General features: G+C 39.5%; 1 protein-coding gene and 1 long non-coding RNA gene across 22 annotated transcripts in view; one reads left to right on the top strand and one right to left on the bottom strand.

Moving 5' to 3' along the window:
• LOC110830929 (uncharacterized) overlaps window positions 1-20,880 on the bottom strand; it is a 45,972-nt gene that overhangs the window by 232 nt on the left and 24,860 nt on the right. For 2 of the 20 annotated variants that reach the window (XR_015536360.1, XR_015536361.1), the window contains exons 4-6: window positions 13,127-15,723; window positions 12,598-12,742; window positions 6,796-12,516 (exon numbers count right to left, since the gene is read on the bottom strand). This is a non-coding gene — a long non-coding RNA (uncharacterized LOC110830929). The other 18 variants (XR_015536359.1, XR_015536356.1, XR_015536371.1 and 15 more) reach the window with 18 other exon arrangements.
• Window positions 17,229-20,880, top strand: part of qua (villin like protein quail) — a 37,491-nt gene continuing 33,839 nt past the window's right edge. The window contains exon 1 of one of the 2 annotated variants that reach the window (XM_022066256.2): window positions 17,229-17,307. Coding sequence is in view for 1 of the 2 variants with exons in the window: in XM_022066249.2 (XP_021921941.1) it covers window positions 20,424-20,435 (12 nt within the window). In the remaining variant the exon portion in view is untranslated. Of the gene's footprint in view, window positions 17,308-20,284; window positions 20,436-20,880 lie in introns of those variants that run through there. The other variant, XM_022066249.2, reaches the window with a different exon arrangement.

The following is a 20,880-nucleotide window of genomic DNA, read 5'->3' as shown; positions in this document are numbered from 1 at the left end:
TGGTTTTTGCACAACTTTTGTATAACTGTTGACCTGATGCATAGTGTAGACTGTTCATTTATCCAAAAAGAGCTACCAAGCCACTCTCCTTATCCTGTTTTGCATATTAAAATTATGACATTAATTAAAGGAGTTCGTTATCCATAAAATATTTTTATAAGTCTTCATGATTTCAGTTTCCATTGAAATGGTTTGAAGTCTGTAGCTCTAATAATGACAAGACTGGAAAAGTGTAATCATACCAGATTACACGCATGCATTCTTTGCAAATTCTCAATAATTAAAAAAAACATCCTTTATCTTAGTTAAACTTCTTTATTTTCCAACTATATAAATCAAGTGGTCTGACTGTCTTATTTAAGGAATTAAATCAACAGCAGTACATTAGAAATTTCATTAGGTTTGTGGCAGCAAACATGACTTGTACATGTGCGGTCACAGGATCAGATCCTGGTCAAGTTGAAATATTTTCTTTCATGGAACCATCATGTTATTTTACATTATATAAGAGATTACTTTTATAAAGCTTTGTATTTTTGAAAATCTGTGACCTTATGTCATTGTATAGTCCTGCTGCAAGTAGCACCGGTGTTGATCCCACATCACAAGTTTGTTTGTCTGCCGTGTTGATATTATCAATTGTAGGAAATTGAAAGGCATATTTTGGAGTAGTCACCAGTGTCTCAATGTCCATACCAAAATTTATTTTTTTGTGCTTATTTCTCCTACCTCCCATATACTTGTCTCCCTTTCCATCTTATTTGTCTGCCTTATCATCATTCTTCTCCACCTTTCTTCCTTTAACTCTTTCACACCTTTATTTCCTGCCCTCATTTCTCCCATGTTTCCTTCTGATCCTTTCCACATATCTCCATATACAAGGGGCGTATACAAATGATTTAGACTAACCTGAATTATGTGATCCTTGATGGTTGTGGCTCCCAGGTTACACTTCGGCCTGTTCCACATATTCTCCCTGGATGTTGATGCACTATTGTCATCTCTCTGGCAATTTCTGTATTTCCTCACGAAATCATTGTTTGGGGGTGTCTCATACCCACTCCCTGACAGCATCATCTAAGGCGTCACTATTGGGGAATCGGTGACCACGCAGGGGATTCTTCATCTCACGGAATAGGGCATAGTCACTTGGTTCCAGGTCGGGGGAATAGGGTGGGTGTGGGAGCACGGTGAACCCCAGTGACTGCACGTGCAAACTGTGTTCAGTTGGGTGACAGGCTTCGCATGTGACAACGAAACAGTGAGAAAGGGATCCAGCAGTGGTCGTCCCAGAACATCAAGAACTCCGCAAATGATTCAAAGAGTGTCCGAACTGATACCCTGCGTCGTCGCCGATTCCCCAATAGTGACGCCTTACATGATGCTGTCAGGGAGTGGGTATGAGACACCCCCAAACAATGGTTTTGTGAGGCAATACGGAAATTGCCAGAGAGATGACAACGGTGCATCGACCTACCGTAGCTTGACTGATGTCAGTGTGTTACAAATTCTGCAGATGTATTCGTGTTTCTATGGCCTAAATGTTATTAACAAATGAGATTCACAATTTTACAATTATTTTTGAATGTACAACTCATACGAGATGCTAAACGGTACTAAAAGTGGTTTGTACACATGTTTCGTATATGAATGTTTGTAAGATTTGAGGTTTTCACAGCGGTGAGTATGGAGATTTCTATCTTCTGGGTTGTTGCACTGTGTAGTCTGGTTGATGTTAACCAACGTTTTAGAGGTCATACTGCCTCCGTCATCAGGGCGATAATGTTTTTCATTATATGACGTCGTCACGCATCCAATGGGGTCAATGTTACAGTCCCTTAAAGGGGATGATAAACTGGAAAACGACAAGGTTAAATATTATGAATGCACATTCCTTGGGTTCAAACCGTGATGGAGAACATACGATCACTCAGGATTATTGCGTGAGTTAGAAACAAAGGAACTTGCATCTAGCTGGCAAACCACAGTCTGCATGTTGGAAGTAGCCAAGTTGAAATGACCTGGTTGTCAGTTGGATGGAGAAGTTAATATCAATATTTTACCGCAGGTTCCAATCTTATATGAATGGCTTTTACAGTTATTCATTTCAGGTCTCACCAAGCTCTTGCTGACTGACTACTGTATTTATCGCTCAAGTGAGAATGCACTTAATGCCACTGAACAATATAAGTAAATACAGCAGCTTGTAAATTTATACAATATAATTAAACAATGTATAGGCATTTGCCTATATATGGGAACATTTAAAGACGTTGCTTTAAAGTCATACGGCAGGTCGCCAAGGAGATAGCCATTTGAGGTGTAGGTTTGTCCTTGGTTGTAATAAACATTGTGTTCATTGGGCGAATTGTATGGTTTAGTGCAGGGTGGTCCAACTATTTTCCTCCCTCGGGCCAGAATAGTTTTTCTGTTGGACCCAATGGCCAAGAATCCCTACTGTCACTATTTTTGCATTGTCGTTATCTTTAATAATACTTACAGAAATGACAAATTACCATTGCATTGCTGAAACAAAATGTATTTAAATGTGCAGAAACCACTATAGAATTGTATAGTATTTTAAATTTGCTCCTGTAACAGCTTGTATCTCTCACAATATTTACTTGAAAAATTACACAAATTATTTGAACAATTTATACCAGTAGAACGTAAATTTTATTCTTTTAAAGTCAGTGGCCGGATTATAAGTGGTCGCGGGCCTACAGTTGGATCACGCTAGTTTAATCTATGATTTCTTGTAATTATGCCTGAGTATTAAAGGTTCATTTGGACATGCCTGTAATTACGATACCTGCTCCAGGGCCTCGTCGTTTCTCCATAGAAGATTTCTGGAGTACTAGTGGAAGTGGGGGGAATCACACTGTCTTGAGTCAATGCTGACACCGTAATTGTCTTCCAAACTATTTGAATTGAGCACGCTCTGTTCACAATTACATCAAAAAATTCTGTAAAGCGCATTGTTCGACGAAGTAGTTGTGAAGGCGACTCGAAAGATCAGGTACTGAGATACCGTCAGGAAACTGAACCAATGGACGCTAGGGCCATCCCTATCCGAGACCTGCGGACCAAAGTGGACGAGGCTGCGAATTTAAATGAAATACAAAGGGAAAAACTATTTAACTTGCTCTTAAAATACCAGAATTCCATTACGACGACACCGGGAAAATGCAAGAATTTTTCTTATAACTTTGAAGTAGACCAATACCCTTCTCCGTGAGGAACGAGGTCCGAGCGCAGCAATTTTCGCGAAACTCCTATCAAAGTCAACAGACGAGGTACCGCCTACTGAAAGTCTTCAGAGCAAGGTCCTCAAAGCTTACGTCAAAATGAAGCATAAGGGTGCAAAAAGAAACAAAAGACGCAAATTTGGAAAGACTGACTGGAACCCGCAGATTAACGACTTAGTGTTAGCGAAGCGCCAGCCTGTGTCGGATGCGGCGGCTGGTGAGACGAGCAAGTTCGACAGGGTATATGATGGACCATGGGAGATTACTAATGTCATCCCGCCTGCGGCATACGAACTGTCGGGTTTAGATGGAAGGCGCGGTGTGTTCAATAAGCTAGCGCTGAAACCGTATTTGAAGGACGAAGGAGACGCTATATAGGACTAGATAGCGGAAGGCAAGGGTTGAAAGAGAGACCACAAACCGATGCCATGTTTTGCATAGGCTCGTATGTTAGCATGCCTGCTATAGAACTATAAAAGTTTTTTGTTTTTGTTTGGGACAGATCAGTTTTCTTGTGTTGAACGCCTTGGATTTTACTGCCACTGTGCCAGTAATTCTAATGTATCCTTAGATGTTAGTATAATTCTAATTAAAGTTAATCAATTAACTGAGTAGTTAAGTTTGAGTATATCTTGTAGGCGGATGACGCCAACCTTAATAGAGTAGTACTTACAAACCTAAATGGATGTTAAGTAGATTTAAAAGTGTAAAGAGATGGTGTTCATTGTATTTCTTTTAGTATTCATGATAGTGTTCAGCTATTTTTCATGTTCAAATGTTTTGTGTGTGTGTTTCTTTTTGCTACACCAGATCTGAGCTGCATAAATGTAACAGCCTACTCCGTTACGCTAACCGCCGCATACCACGTGGCAATAGCAGTAAACAGCTGGATGTGCTGCTTGGGTTTGAGTTTCAGTAGAAGGAGGGTTGGAATGGTCTGGTGTTAAGTGAAATATTGTAACGACCTGTCACGGGCAATTGAGATGAGGCTGGCTGTTTGTAGGTCAAAAGCGCATCTCATCTCAAGGGGGAGTGTTGTGCCAGTCCAGGTCTGTGGTTCAATTCCCGAACGGACTGGGCCTTGAGATGAAAGGTAAAACAGGCTTCGGCAAGTTGATCTGGTGTATAAGAAAAACGAAGGTGTAATTACATGATTTCTGGAACGCCTTACTTCACCTAAATTAGACTGAATGCTTAATTTTGGCTTTGTTAAACACATTGAGTTGAAGGAATGTGGCCCAGATGGCCACTTGCGGGTCACCCTCTTTGGCATTCTTTCTGTCCCAAGGGAGCCTGAAGTAGAACAAAAAAGGGCAAACATAAACCAACAAAGAAAATACTTAAGCCACCCCACACATGGTGTTCATCCCTTCCAGATGCGGGGTGATCACAGCATTACGACCATCGCATCCTTGCGATGGACCAATTGACTTTGAGCTCAGCTTATAGGCGCGTTCCCGCCGTTGTGGAGGAACGAATCAGGTCGCAGCTTTTAAGCCAAATTCAATAACAAATTACGTAATGCAGGGGTATTTAAGCGCGATCGTGGTTACGGGGCGCGCTCTAAAGTTTTGGTCCTTCGGTTGAGCGGGGGTGTTTTTCTTTAGCAAACATACGAAAGAACAAAGGAACAGCCGAGCCATCTAGCTGCCTCCGTGAATAGTGCTTAAGATATATATGTTCCTGCGTGTATTAAGGAACAATAAAGAGTCGTCCATCAGTGCAACACAGAAAAACTGTTATCCATTTGTGCAGAAAACCTGCTCCACCTTCTAATTCCCCTATATTCCCGGGGAGTCGGAAACTCGTGCTCACCGACAACCTCACACCATCATCAACAATCCCTTTCTGTATCTTTACATATCCCACGTCAAGAAGCTGTAACCATATGAGCAAACCAGGTTACGACTATACCAAAAAAAAGCAGTGTGACGTGTTGTGGAAGAAAAGGGACGGTTACAAGGTACTATCTTGGCATTTGTTCACATGTACTGAGGAAAACCATAAGAAACTTCAACCAGGAAAGTCAATCCCTGGGCCAAGATTTGAACCTGGTACGGTAGTCGGGGTGAATCTCTGCATTCCACATCTATTAAAAGTAAAAGGCAAGGGAACCAGATGAGTAAGGAAAGGGTGGCAAATAAGAAAGCATATACTGCCCATACTATTAACATTACTTCCTGGTAACAGTACTTTGTAGCTCTCTGTCTCACCTCCTGGGTCAGGAAGTGTTTGGATTATGTAGTAAATGAATTTGTTTTCCTTATACATGCAAGACAGTGATGCAGACAATAAATTCAGTTTGATCCCAGCTACAGTAACAACCAAACTGTTGTAAACACCTTACCATTACTTTTTTTGCATTACAACATGTTTGATAAAGTATGAAACAATGGGAGGAAAATAAAGTGATGAAACTGTTTGGAAGGAATTTTTCATTAATTTGTCATGAAGGAAAGCATCATGATGAAATGGTGGGTAAAAGTAAAGTAATCAGGTTACATGCCAATGTTGGCACTTAGGGGAGAGGAGGTATAGCTCCCACTCATTCTCAACCTTGACACTAGAAGGGGGTGAGTGGTCAGCACCAATCCCCAGCACCATTTAACCCCCAGAAAAGAACCCCATTACCCATTAAACAGGAGCCTGGGTGGGCCTTAGAGCCAGTCTGTACTCAGAGGCTGGGAGAAAATCCTCTGCCCCTGTTGGGGATTGAACTTCGTTTGTCTGGCCTGTAGCCAGTCACTAATCTGACTGAACTATCTGATTCACAATGAATTGGCAGGTGCTTGTACAGTAAAACAAACATTTCAAAAAATGTTACTGATGACTTCTGCATGACAGGTGATCTCTCTTAATACAAGACTTTTATGGATCTATTTTAAGAACTCCAATATGAGTTTATGTGACACAAAATATGTCATAAAACACAAAACAAATACTGTACACCAATATCTATTTAGTATGATGTGCAAGTGCCTGTACAGCAAGCTTTCCTCCAATGCAGATTCAATTATGTGTGTGAAAATAAAGTAAAACAATAATGTGCACAATCCAGAAAATTTTACTATATACAGTCTGCCAGATACCCTGCAGTAGCATAAAAAATTCCACTGCTGTTAAGAAAGTTAAATTGCTCATTCCTGCTCATGCTGTATCTGACATGATGGAGTTCAATGCCTAACTTTGTGTTAATATTTTGTTTTAATAACTACCATTAAAGTAGGAGCCGGGATAGCTCAGTCAGTATAGTGACTGGCTACGGACTGGGCGTCCGGGGTTCTATCCCCGACGAGGGCAGAGGATTTTTCCTCTAGCCTCTGCGTCCAGACCGGCTCTGGAGCCCACCCAGCCTCCTATCCAATGGGTACTGGGGTCCTTTCCCGGGGGTAAAGTACGGCCGGGGCGTGACGCTGACCACTCACCCCCATCTAGTGCCAAGGTCAAGAAAGAGTAGGAGCTATACCTCCACTCCCCTCAAGCGCCTACATGGCGTATAGTGGGACAGCAAGCAACCATTAAAGTATTTGATTTCAAAGTCCAACTGTCCATTGAAATTTTAATTTAATACTTAAATTTCTGGTGAGATTTTTTATTATATTACAAAGTTTATTCATAAATAAATATCAAAGCAGTATATTTATTAATTTATATTTTAGTTACTTGACTTTGCACACCTGAGTCCCTATATCCACACTAATTACTGAAGGCCCCTGTACATTCTTGCAGCATTCAAATGTTTGCATTGCCAAAATCCCAAGTACACTCTTGTTAAGTGCAGGTCAAAAAAAAAAATTTATTGACTTGTGATCCATTGCAGTGAAATCAAATTAACTTTCGTACTAAAACTTGAAACACTGCGGCTTCTACTGGTCTACTTCATTCCTTCATATGTTCAGACCAGACCCACACAGGATATTTGTGGCCTTTATACCAGACTACAACCCTGAACGTGATCATCATTTTACTCGCTGCCATCAAGAATATTAAATCCTAAAAAAATCAAGTTTTCTGAAAATACTGGTCCTGTAAAGTCTGTCAGTAGCATATCTGAACGTTTAAAACTTTATTTTTACATTTCTTCAATTGAAAACAAATATATACAACATATAATAAAGTATGGATTGTACAATTAATCATTTAAAAAATATAGTTGTTTATTTTCTTTATTTTTTGTCGATCTTTAACTGGCAAAAAATGCAACCCACTTTACTGTCACAACATTCACTAATGCACGGTATTTATCACACTAGGCCATATAGGTCACAAAGTTATAACTACAGGTGAACTGAACTTACAGCACAACATTTTTCTGCAGAGGTTTTAACAATTTCATTTTCAGTTCTATCTAGTACAGCCCATTTAGAGACATGTGTCAGCCTGTAAACAGTAAGAACTAACCATGAGTACACAGTGGACTTCCCTTAACAGTATTACTGTGGCAATAGTTAAAACACTACTATGCCATAATGAGAAAAATCCCTTAGCAACTGGTCACTGAACCATGGAAATGGTAATAACACATATTCATAAATTTATCAAATAAGAACTAAAATCCCTTTTCAGCTGCAAACGCTCACCAAAAAATCAAGCTTAAACCAACATTACTTACATTATATACATACAGATCTCATGACACTGTATTCAAGTAATACACAATAAAAAATGTTAAGAGCAATGTACCTGACAAGCTTCTAAACAGCAACTCCAAACTTGACTCCACTGCCCAGTGAGAAGAGAAGCATTCCAACATTTCACTTCTCTGTTTGTGATACTTGTGACATACTCTTGCCAGAAGGTCATTTAATTTAGTTTATTGGTTTGGCAGTCTCTTTTGCTGACTGTATTAATTCCTACAGCAATATTAAGAGAATGCTTCAAAGTCTGAAGCTGTGATTAAGGGTAGGGTATTCACTATTAAGGAATGCCATGTGTAAATGAAGTTCTATACCTTTATAAATGGGGCATAATAATTATAATGTACTGGAGGACTGGTACGTTCTGTTCTTTCATACGCAGACACTACCTTCCAGCAAAACTAATGGAGATTAACTTATTGAGTGATAAGATTATTTTATGATGCTGAGGTTATATGTAGAATGAGATGGATAGAGTATCACGTACGAAGTTGCCACAGCATCGATAAAGGTACTACTAGCATGTTTGAATACAGAAATTGAGGAAAATTATAAACAATTTAAATCAGGTTAACTGGTAAGTAAAGTAAACATAAAGCTGCCTTGCTTACAGGCCAGGTATATATGGGGGGTCCTACCCATTAACGAACTTAACACACAAAACCATAATTTCAATTTCATATGAGAATATTATGACTTCCTACTGGAACAACTGGAGCATTTATTTCTATTTTATCTAATGTGATTAGATTACATGAAGAAATTCTTATGCTTCTGTATGCAGTGGTCATTAAAACTGTCCAATATCAATAAAAACTGGAACGACTTGACTATTGTTCATGAAATTCTCCAAAATCAGATTTCATAAAATCTGGTTTATCACTTATGAAAATTCTTAATTTGTATGGACAAACAGTTGTTCATACACATCACAGTTCTCAGTAATAACAACGCTTGCACCGCACATTAAGTGTGAATGTTGTTTCAAAGTATTTCAAATTTTTCATTTATATTTTAGGTTCTTTGAATCCACAATATAAGGGCTTTTTGGCTATCCTCCATGTATTACAGAGTAGACTACATTAATTACTATACATTATCATTAAAAGTGTGTGTGTGTGAATGATGTGTCTCAAGCAGTTCAGGACAAGGCTTTCCTTCTGAGGAATGACAGTTATGTTCGTGCAATGACTGCATAAATGTCACACTGAATGAAAATGTTGAGTGTCTGTGAGTGACAAAGTTTTAAGGAGGGTCATATGAAGACAATGCTTGTTTGTTTTCCTCTTCTGTATTGATCATAACAGCACTGCTCACTATGAGTTTGCTCAACAAGGCCAAGCAGTAATCCAGCACTGTTATTTTGTAATATTGATGAGGTTATACATCATGACAATGCACCTGCTCATGATACACTTGCTGTCCAGGAGTTTGTGGCCAAAAATTGATACTGAAACTGGACCATCCACCATATTCACCACATTTGGTTACTCCCAAAACTGAAGACTCCTTTGAAGAGCCACAGATTTTCAGGGACATGCAATGACCATCCTAAAACGCATTCGAAAAGAGTTCCAGATATGCTTTGAGCAGTGGATAAACCGGTTCACAAAGTGTAATGATATGCAGGAAGACTACTTCAGAAGTGACAGCGACCATTAGTTTGCGAGTAATTAAACACAGTTTTTACAGGGCACTTCAGGAACTTAATTGTCACACCTCATAAAACAAACATAAATGTCCTATGTTTGAATTTGAAAAATTATAATTTATTCTGAACTCAAAGGATAACCACTACATTCAGTCATTCTGTTCTGTTATTCCAAAGATATGTGAGACTACTTTATTGCATCTTAAAATGGTGATTTCAATAAATGAACTACCAATAAATCTCATTCTAATGGTTTTATAACAAGAAATAAAAAAGGCCTAAATTTTAATTGTGACATCTTACTTTACAGTAGAGAATTAATTATCCTGTTGACTCATTAAGACAAACAACAGCAGAACAATATTAAATCCTGAAAATTAAACTATACCAACTGCAAGAACTAAACTGTTCATTTAAATTAATTTTTATACAAAAACATACACCAGTGACTAATTTAAAATGTGTAGTTATCACCTTTTCAACTTCGCCTAGATTAATGTGCGTGCTTCCTTATACTGAGAGCAGTCAAAGCATCTCCCTGTGTTACCTTATACAGGGAGATGGTCACAAACTTTGCATATTGTTGCAGAGCCCTCTGAAGACTAACCAGTGGATTCATGCCATTTTAGTGGCATTCCATTTCTTCCACAATCTACAAAGCTCTAAGTCACAACAACAAGAAACTAAAGTAGTAGCCTCCCTTCTCATCTTATCTCTGCAGACAGAACCCATTCATGCATTTACAACTGATGGCATGAGAAATCTGTAAAATACTTTCTTCCAACATTTAGCAAATTTTCTGTCATGTGATCACCTACATCCAAACCTCCCATACAGTCACTGTTAAACAAAACTGCCTTTGGACAAGGTATTTTGCTGCCATCCCTCAACTTGCACTTTGCTATTTCTAAATCACTTGTGTGGCAGTTACTTATAACAATTACTTCCTTAGTACCTTACCATTTCATGGCCACTGTACCTGATTCATTTACTAAGAACATAAAGTGTTCTCTTTTATAAATTTCAGGAAACTCTGAAACATTTGTCCTTGTTCTCATGCAGATTCTAACAGCTGCATAAGGATATGTGTCAAGCACACTGGTTGTTTTAAAATCTGCCAAAGCAAAGTGGAACATCTGGTTCAGATACAGTTTAAAGTACTTTGATTACAACTCGTTCTCCGACAGTACCTTCAATAACTGTTGTTTGCTCTCCAGAGTACACGCTCATATCATATGTGCATCCAGTAACTGAATCACACCTTTCCCACATTTTCATCCCTCACCTACCTAATCCACTTGTCTGGTACATACTCTCCAAACAACTGAGGTTACTTATTCAATTTAACAGATTCTGCTGATAAATTGCAGCTGTTTTGGGTCCTTGAAGTAAAATTTGGAGAAAATATATCTCGTGACACTGTTTCATTGTTATGTTCCCCATTCTTTGACCAGTAGAGTGAATGTTCGGGGACATGGTGTGGCACATGATCAGCGAACAATCCGTTTTATTTTCCAAGGATCTGTTCATATAATTTCTTCTTTCTAGTAGACTCCTCCATGACGTCCAACCATTCATTAGCGCACTGTGATATGAACATAAACTACTGGGAAACACTCTGAGGAATGTCTCTAATTCTGATAAGCACTCATTTAAATTTTTACATGAATAATGGATTAGTTTTCTGGCTTGAAAATTGTCATCTGTTTGAACAGAGTGTATGCTTGCTTACTGTAGCAAGAGGAGTATCACAATTCCTTCCAAACTGTTATCATCAGTAGAAGATACTTGTAACTCTTTTAAACTAACAATACCACCTGAATCAGTAAAGTCAGAAAAGTCAGAAACACGCCTCTGCTCATAGTCTGGGTCACTGCCACTGATTTTACCGACTTTCATTCTCACGTGGGTTGGGAATAACACTGTGTGTAACCGCAAACAGTTTTGAACACAATGAATATGAACTATCGAACCATCTAACAGCTGCTTACAAGAGAAGTGCATGATACTGTATTGTCACTCAGCATACAAACCCATTTTACAGTTTGTTTGCAAAATTGTCCAATATTTATTCCATAAAACAAATGGGTGCAACATCTCATTCAGACAGTCTTTGTTTTCAGGTAACATAAGCTCTGTGGTAAAAAAAACTGTTGGAACTTACATAACCCTCTACGCTAATTCTTGGTTTTTCTTGCTTGTCACTTGCACACTCAGCTCATTGTCCATTCACTAGAACATGTTTCAGTCTGTGGCCACCATTACATTCAAATCCCTGCTTTTATGTCATTGCTACCAAATGTCATGGTTGAGTGGTTAGACTGGCTATCCTGACAGAAGTGTTTGCAGTTTTCCTCAGTCCTTCCAGGTAAATGCTGTGATAGTAACTTAAATTATGCCATGACCGCTTCCTTCACTTCTCTCTCTTTGGCATCAGTCTTCTGACTGCTTTGATGCTGTCCTCAATTTTCGTCTATCTTGCGTCAGTCTCTTCATTTCCACATATTTTTTACAGCCTAAATCCTCAAAAATCTGCGTCACATATTCCAATCTTTGTGACCTCTTCAATTGTTCCTTCCATTACCAAATTAACCAATCCTAGGTATCTCAAAATGTGTGCTCCAAATATATAACTTCAGAAAAAATTTTCTTAATTCCAGGTCAATGTTTCCTTCATTTACAATTCATTATTCATTGTCATCCTCTCATTCAATGTTACATAGTATGAGCTACAGAAACTGCATCACTGAATAAACTATAAATAAATATGTCATTGCACTGGTGATCATATTGTCTCCTTCTGATGTCAAAAAATAATGATAGAATATTAAGTTAAAACGTTTCCACTTACTTAGTGCAGTGATGATGAATACTGATCATGCAGGGAGCAAGGACCTCTGAAACATTGGTAATCTTCCACCAGACTACATGCATCTATAACCCAGAAGACAGCAATTTTCAAGTCCATTGTGTTTTTGATCTGTAAACAGAAATGTTTAAATTAGTAAATGTGATATGTACATATGTGTATATGATGTGCAGTAGTCGAGTATTACCTTACCTGAGTTGTGGTTAGTCATTGTACAATGATGCATCTATCTTATTAGGAGTGAAGGCGGTTTACTGTGTTGTGTGTGCAGCATTTTTCCATACTGTTCAGAAATTTTGCTAATAAAACAGACAGATGCATCATACCTCACATCATTCTGGAACAAAGCACCACAACACAAACAACTCAGATAATGCAACACTCTTACTACTACACATCATATACACACATATGTATAAAAACTTTCTGTTTACAGATCAAAAATACACCAGCACTGACCAATCTCAGCAAAAACATTTTTAAAAAACTTTTAGCAGAAACTTTTAACCAATTCAAAAAGTTTTAACATATTCATTTTTCGTCATTTCTTGACATCGAGAGGAGAAAATACAATACAGTAAAGAAAAAGCAACTGAACCTGATGATGTTGATGTATAGAAAGTGAACAGTGTAAAGTTATCGAATAACAAAAGCCAATACTCCACATAACACACAGATTACTACACTACCACTGTTGTAATTTATATAAAAATTTGCTTACTGTGATTAAGACAGTACAATATAATATTATCCTTACAATAGACTCTTGAGTGTAATTACTTTAGTCTTGCCACCATTATCAATTCTTCTTGAAAAACAGCTGCTTCCCTCCTTTTCCGACTCAGCATACGCCGCCATTTCATATCTGACGGCGTTACCAACGTAAGACTATGACGGTTCTGGGGTGTAGCGTTACGACTGCAACCCAGAAGACAGCCACATTCATAGTTACCACCGTGAGAACCACAAATTCTACTAATAAAACTAATATATGTCAAGAGAGACTAACACATCTAGTTTTAGGGCTGAGTTGGACCACATTTCTCACACCGGACATTACTGAATATCTCTTGCGACAAATGTGCCGGGTTAGTATCGCCTAGCCCACGCTCTCCGTTGTATGGTATCGGTGAATTCCGTGTCACTGCTAGGGGCAATGCCGTCAGATGTATGCGCGAATTTTATATACATATTCCAATCTTTTTGCACCCTTGCACAGCGTATCAGCAGCTGAAATTTTGTGTACAATCATTACTAGATGGACTCTGCAGACGAGCAAAATTTCAGTTGAGGTTTCGACATGACCAACCGGACCACTCCCTTGTAAGCCAGCTTTAACAATGCGGGACCTGCTAAGGGTGAATTTTTGGGGGCGACCAGTAGATCGTCGGCGAGTGATCGCCACTGAGCGTCGCAGTCCTCTGTGGAGGGTGACCGCTGGGCTCCGTCGTCGGGCGGGGATCGACGACGTTAAAGATGGCGAAGGAGGCCAAAAGTCTAGCGAACTTGATGACCGCGTGCCTCGATGTGCACGATATCCATTTCCTGGCTCTGTGATCTCAACTTCCCGAGACAGCCCATTTGTTGAAGATCCTTTACCTGGCTGCTACCCGAGGATGGCCCTCGGCCATCTATTATATCTTCTGAATTCTGATCGGCTTTCAACCTCCCTCGCGGGCGGCTACACAGTCGACTAAGGCCCTAGGTCAGTTTGCATCACGCAGAGCAGGATTTGTGTTGTGTTACAAAGCCAAACAATTGAAAGTTATGTGATTGGAATGTTGACTAGACAGACTTGTGGAAAACCAGGAAGGATTCGAACTGCTGAGTTTAAAATAATACGATGCCCAGTACCACATACTCTTTGCGAACAACAGGATAAATGATATTTTACTTCCATAAAATACATAATTCTGTCAACATTCGTTTGAATAATTGTTTGGTTAGTTAGTTACTTTTTAATTACTTAACCAATGGCTCCACCAACTCTATACAACATAAATGGGTTCAAATGGTGCATTTTGTTTGTAATATGATCTAGTCCAAAACCCAGCTCATCCTTGTCAATCGTAATACAATCCTGTCAAACCTCTCGTGCTTTAAAAAAATGCACTGAAACATTAGCTAACCGAAAGCAATAAAACCTAGGTTAATGGAATGTAATTTCATGTACATAACGTATCATACAAGATTCTTGTCTATTTCAGATAATACAATCAAACTGCAAATACAAATTCCCCCCTCCATATTATAAAGTGTGATATGAAAAGATAATTCATTCTATTGATCAGCCAGTAACGAATTTAGAATCACTACACACATTCATACCGACTATCATCCACACACAGAGTATGGGAATGTCACAGAACGTAGACTTGTACCTGTCTCCACCTTAAGCAAGCAATATCTAAAATAGAGAGAGAGCATTTGGCACAAGCACAAATATTTCCAGCACGAATTTGTATATAAAACTGATACACGTTGGTTGTTTTAAAATATAATTGTAATTGCATCCACTGAAAATATTTAATCTTGTATCGAACTTGAAATCAGACTTTTGTTTGAATCGTACATTTCTTTATAACAGCCCTTCCCGACTTGGTCTCAACTGTATTAATGCTCTAACCAAAAACTGTATATGAGAAACTATTGTCTCCGGTTTTATATCCTAAACCAACAAATTCTTACTTAATATTACTCTAGATTCATAATTTTCATTTTCTCTAAGTATTTCTCTGATCTATCATAAAATTTATATTACGAGTTTTAGTATCGTACTTTTCATTATCTGAAAACGCGAGATGTAATTTTTTGTCGTGATGAAGCAGTTTAAACTTATAGTAAAATCAAGTTAGAGGCCCATTACATTTGTACTACATGCTTTAGGAGATAATATGCAACTCAAAATTGAGTTTCTCTTACAGAAAATACTATTTTTATAAATGAAAATGACATGAGTACCATGAGCATTTATAACCTCATGTTAAGAGTTAGTGTAATAAACCAACGTAAGTCGCGTGCGATGCATATGTGTTTATTTATCTATCCAAACATTTTCGAGTATACATTAGAATTAAAAAGCGATGCTTACACGCTATGCAAAGTCCAATGTAGTTTTTGGGGAAGAGGAGATGTAGCTCCTACTCGATGTCAACCTTGGCAGTAGATGGGGGTGAGTGGTTAGCGGCACGCCCCGTCAAAGTTTACACTCGGCAGACGACCCCGGTATCCATTAGATCGGGGGTTGGTGACTCCCAGAGCCGTCTTCGAGGCAGAGGTTAGAGGACAAATTGTTGAAGAGGTTTCCTTACCAAATGTCTATATTGGAACACACACAGGCCCACGCCCTTTAAAAACTATCATTTATACAAATCAAACAGATGTAATGTATATATATACAAAAACACAAATTAATCACACACAGAAAAGAATGATGGATCACTAAAGTAGTCTCGGGAACGTGTGACGGTCTTCTGCCCACTTTCTAAGCCATGAAAAGACCCACCCAATTAAAAAGAATTGAATATACCTTAAACGTGGGACCATGGGCCAGAGACTGACTCACACCGGTCCCCGTATAGCATAGCAGAACAGGAGTAGACCAGGGTGCATTCTGACTGTAACCCCCTTGATTTCACTTCAGTTCACTTACATTCTGCCTGCCCAAACACACAGCAGGGATGCTGAGTCCAACAGTGCTGCTCTCTGAACACAACAATCATCCAGAAACTGCACATCAACTGACATCCTAATCAGTTTCAATGTCTCTCTGTTCACCAAGGTCCAATTAAAGGCTACCCTACAATTAAGGGGACACCGTTTTGAAGCCAGGACCAATGATCTGTTCTGACAAGTTCTCACATCAACCTCCTTCTACAACGGGAAATTCTGTGGCCAGACAGGTGGAATCACTGTGGTGTCACCACTTGTTCCATTTATGGTCAATTTCTACATGGAAGGTGCTGAGAAACAGGTTAGGTTAGGTTAGGTTAGGTTAGGTACAGCTCCAGTAAAACCTGCCTACTGGTGCAGGTGTGTCGTGACATCTTTGCAGTCTGGCCCCATGGTAAGAAACAACTAGATTAGCTCCAGAAACACATCAACAGAATCCACTAAAGCAACAGCTCCACGATGAAAACAGAAGTGGATAACCCACTAGCTTGATGTGTCGGATAAGGGAAAACCCAATGGCTTGCTGGAACATACAGTTCAGATAAAACTCACATACAGATCTATATCTCTGTGCCAGTTCTTACCTTCATCATAATCGTCACCATCATCATCAAGTGCATTACAACCCAGATCGGGTCTTGGCTTCCGTGATTTTCTGCGATTTCCTTACAATGTTTCTTTTACACGGATAGGTTGTCAGCCTATAGCCCAACCCCCAACCTTAAATTCATATCCCCTGGAGTCAGGTGGATCGGCCATACCCCCGGACACTGTGTAGCTCGGATGTCCGGGGTAAGCCACGTCCCGTACTCACATGTGAGCCCCTGAGGTGGTTCTTATCGTCACCTATCGCAAAGGCATCCTGTTCTCTACACACTCATCTGACAGATCAAGACTTGGGAGATATCAATGGAGATCCCGGCATCTCAAGAAGACTTTCAGACAAAATGGCTACAGTGCTGCGGATATCCACCAGGCCCTCAAACCCAGACGGAGGGCACATTAACAGCGGGAGAAAAAAACCACTGTGGCTACGATACTTTGCCTGTAAGTCACTGCCAACAGGATTTTACCGGTGTCTGAGGACTTAATCGGCTATCATGCAACAAATGTTTATTCGGTCTTATCGAGCTTCAGCCAAGTTTATACGACAGCGTTATCAGGCCGAACGTCACTCTGTCCTATGAGCTGCCAGCCGCCAGGTCGTCCGACTTCTTTGCCGGCTGAAAGGTTAGTAGCAAAAAGGATTTGCATATTACCGGTTTAGCTGCTTCGCATCGTTGGGTGAGCGGAAGTTACGAAGGGCTGCACATTCCGTTCCTGCGGCTGAAGGGTCTGGCACCCAGCTAGTCTTCCGTCGATAATAGAATTTCCACCGCATAAAATTTTGTTCCGTAGCCATATCTGATATTTGTTCCGCAGATAAAAATGACTCATATAACTTTGTGCCTATGCGATCTATTGCCAGTCTCCGCTACTTCTAACGTTCGCGTTACCGCCATATTTGTATTATTAATGATTGGTAGTTTAAAAACACAGAATTCGGTGTCTGGTGGTGCGATGTTAGTATTAAGTTTCATAAAAGGGTTTCTGAATTTGTTTTTTGGTCTTTAAATTTCATAGTAACTTAGAATCAATTCCGAACAAACAAACTAACAAATATAACCTATGTATGATTTAAGGTTTTCACAGCGGTGAGTATGAAGATTTGTCTTCTGGGTTGTTGCGCCGTGTAGTCTGGTAGATGTTTACCAACGTTTCAGAGGTCATACTGCCTCCGTCATCAGGGCGATTGCGCAGGATCCATGCAAACACGCGGCAGACACTGAAGGGGCTGAGTAAGATAATAAAAACCTGTTCTCCTGGGGAAACCTCAGAAAATTACGTCTTGATGACCTCGAGTAGTCGCACTTCACAACTACTAAATTATCGGACAACTGAATTCCGTTGGATGCGGGGGCACGTTTTCCAAATGCGTTTTTCCTGTTTTACATAGTCCTACATACTACACTGGCCTTGTTCACACAATTCATTGCTGCAAGAATTGTAACCCCAAACGTCTTTCAACGCTGCGTAGTCGTTGATAATTTATTACTGTATTCCATTTAATAGGCTCATCTAATCGAAAAATGTTTCAAATTAGAGTTGTAAATCTTAACATTATCTGCAGTTCGTCTTAATACTAATTTTCTGCGCGACAAACATATTTTATCAATTCGATAAAGTTAATTTCGGTTTTCATGTAAAATAAGGTGTAAACTGTAGGCTTAAGTGATGAGAATGCACAAAAGCTCGATCCCCTTCCACTTCTTAAATCCAAATATTTCGTCGCCCGCCTAATTTCGATGAAGAAACATGCAGACGGACACATACACATGATTCCTGATTATGCGTTCATTCAGTTCTGTTGTGCACACTAAATCTAAAATGAACACAACATAAAATAGAAAATAACTGCAAAAATGAAGTCAGGGTATACAGAAACCCACGGAAAGCAATGCGTCATAAGGCGTGCCTCGTATAATATTGATATCTAAAAAAACTGCTCCACAACACCCCCTCTACACACAAATATCCATACTTACCGGCCATAAACTGATATGACGCAATGATTTACCTTCACAGACACCTTTCTTTCCAGGAATTCCAACTTAAATGTGCGACACTTTCGATTGCGGCTGAGTTTTGGACGCTTCTGCGAATCTATTGTCACGTGCCCTCTGGGAGCCAATCAGTTACTGTGCTCTCACTCGGACTGCAGTTCGATGTTCTGCAGTCCCTAAACGCCACTTCTCTCGGTAAATTTGCTTTTGTGGGTAAATTTCTTTCAGTAACTGTAAAGATTTTCACAAGCGAAGGGCAGCTAGCGCCTCACCCCAACCACCAACCTGGAGCACTTTGAACTGCTCTTTGTCTGGTACTAGTAATTAATAATAATCAAACAACACAAAATTATTTATTGAAAGTGGTCCTTTCGTGCCCTCTGACCTCAATGGCTTGGAGTTAAATTCCATTATACTGTTTTATTCACCTAAGCCAACCTCATAACTGTGTATTTAAAATTTCAAGCCCAGAATTCATTCTTCTTCAACGCTGTGCATTCATAGCCCCATATAATTAATACAAATATAATTCTGAGGTTCTGAAGTTAAACATCCTGTCTGTCATAATGACATAAAGTGTTGTTGGGCGAATGTTACTACGGTTCAGATTGGTATATTACACTCATTACATAAGAGCATAAGTGAACTGTTTGTCGTATATGGTCAAATAAGATAATTACACTCCGATTTATTGGGATATCCTTGAGCAGCTGATTGTTACAGAGCTAATCGATATATTCTCTATCACAAAATCGAATGGTCATAGCCGTCACCACAAAATTCGCCTGAACAGAATCGTCAATCATGTTCACTCTCACCTCATGACACTTCCAACGAAATGTAGTTCTTCTTGGTCCCACACACGGACGACATACCCCACCTGTTTCATTTGTCCTGGGTAAAAAAAAAGTCCACGTTATGCAACATAACTGTATCCATTACACTGCTGGACAAGCTTCCTCAGTTTCCGTTCTATCACCACAGTAAAAGTCCAAATTACGCATCCGTACAAAACCGGTGTTAAAACTGCCAGAATATTTCCTTTCTTAAACGACACTTTCTCAATCGCATCGGTTACCTAGCTTGAACTTTGAAAATGATTGTGAACGTGAATTGCGAAGGATGCAGAGGGAAACGACCATGACATTTTATAGTACTGCCCCAACTCTGGTGGACAGACTGACATGAAAAAAAAACTTTTGTAAGGACCGAGATTCGAACCAGCGATATCCAAAATCGAAGCAGGAGTGTTAACCACATTATTTTTAACCGCTCTGTACCTTCGACCAGTGTTGAACAAAATGCGATGTTTCGCACACAAACAAAAAAAGAAGTTGTGAAAGTCAGCTGCATGGATCGTTTCAAATCTAAACACCAGGGCCGACAGTGGTCTGGCACATTCTATGGAACCAAAAAGAAAAACGAAGCCGAGTCACGCGTAGCTTTACAAACATGAAGAATTAACTGGAAGTCAACATTGGCCGGTAGAAGCCGTCATGAGTGGTTGAGCACTCCACACCATTAACCTACGTCAGAGTTAACCATCCGTGGAGCAACCCATTGCTTGGGGTGGGGGGGGGGCGCTGCCTTTATTGTTACGTCCAAGGAATGATTATTCCCACATGTTGCGGTAGAATGAGACAACGTGGCCAGTGTCAGTGCAACGTGGTGTTATGATGAACACGCTCCTCAAGATCTGAAGCAAATGCTTCCAGCCACAGTGCATTTGTGATTTCACCTGTAATGCCGCCTGTGGTAAGTACATCTCGCGTGAAATGCGCTCCGCTCTATCAATTGCACAAGATACTTGGCTTCGATTAAAATGTGACAATGATAAGTTATTGTAAATGAAAGCGGCAGTGAAGTTACTCAAAGGATCTGCGACGATAATAACCTGAAGGAAGTGAATAAAACCACGAAGAACCTCGTTAGTATAGCCGATGTTCTAGTCTTAATTCAAACCAATGTTACCCGGGACATATTTGAACTTGATAGAATTACTTTAGTTAGTACAGCCAAATAAGTAACGAGGAACTAGAGAAAATTACACAAAGAGGAGCTTCATAATTTGTAACCTTTCGTGAAACCTACCATTTATGAAGCTCTTCATTGTTTCCTGAAGACACTGTTAGGCTAGGACGCTTTAACTGATACTAATGTGAATATTAAATAAATGAAGGTGACATTGGCAAGACATAAG

This window comes from Zootermopsis nevadensis, unplaced genomic scaffold (assembly GCF_977971745.1).
Source record: "Zootermopsis nevadensis isolate Lab colony 2312 unplaced genomic scaffold, Znev_1.0 Znev_ptg000022l, whole genome shotgun sequence".
NCBI lineage: Eukaryota > Metazoa > Arthropoda > Insecta > Blattodea > Termopsidae > Zootermopsis > Zootermopsis nevadensis.
This window is presented reverse-complemented; position numbering and strand designations above follow the sequence as displayed.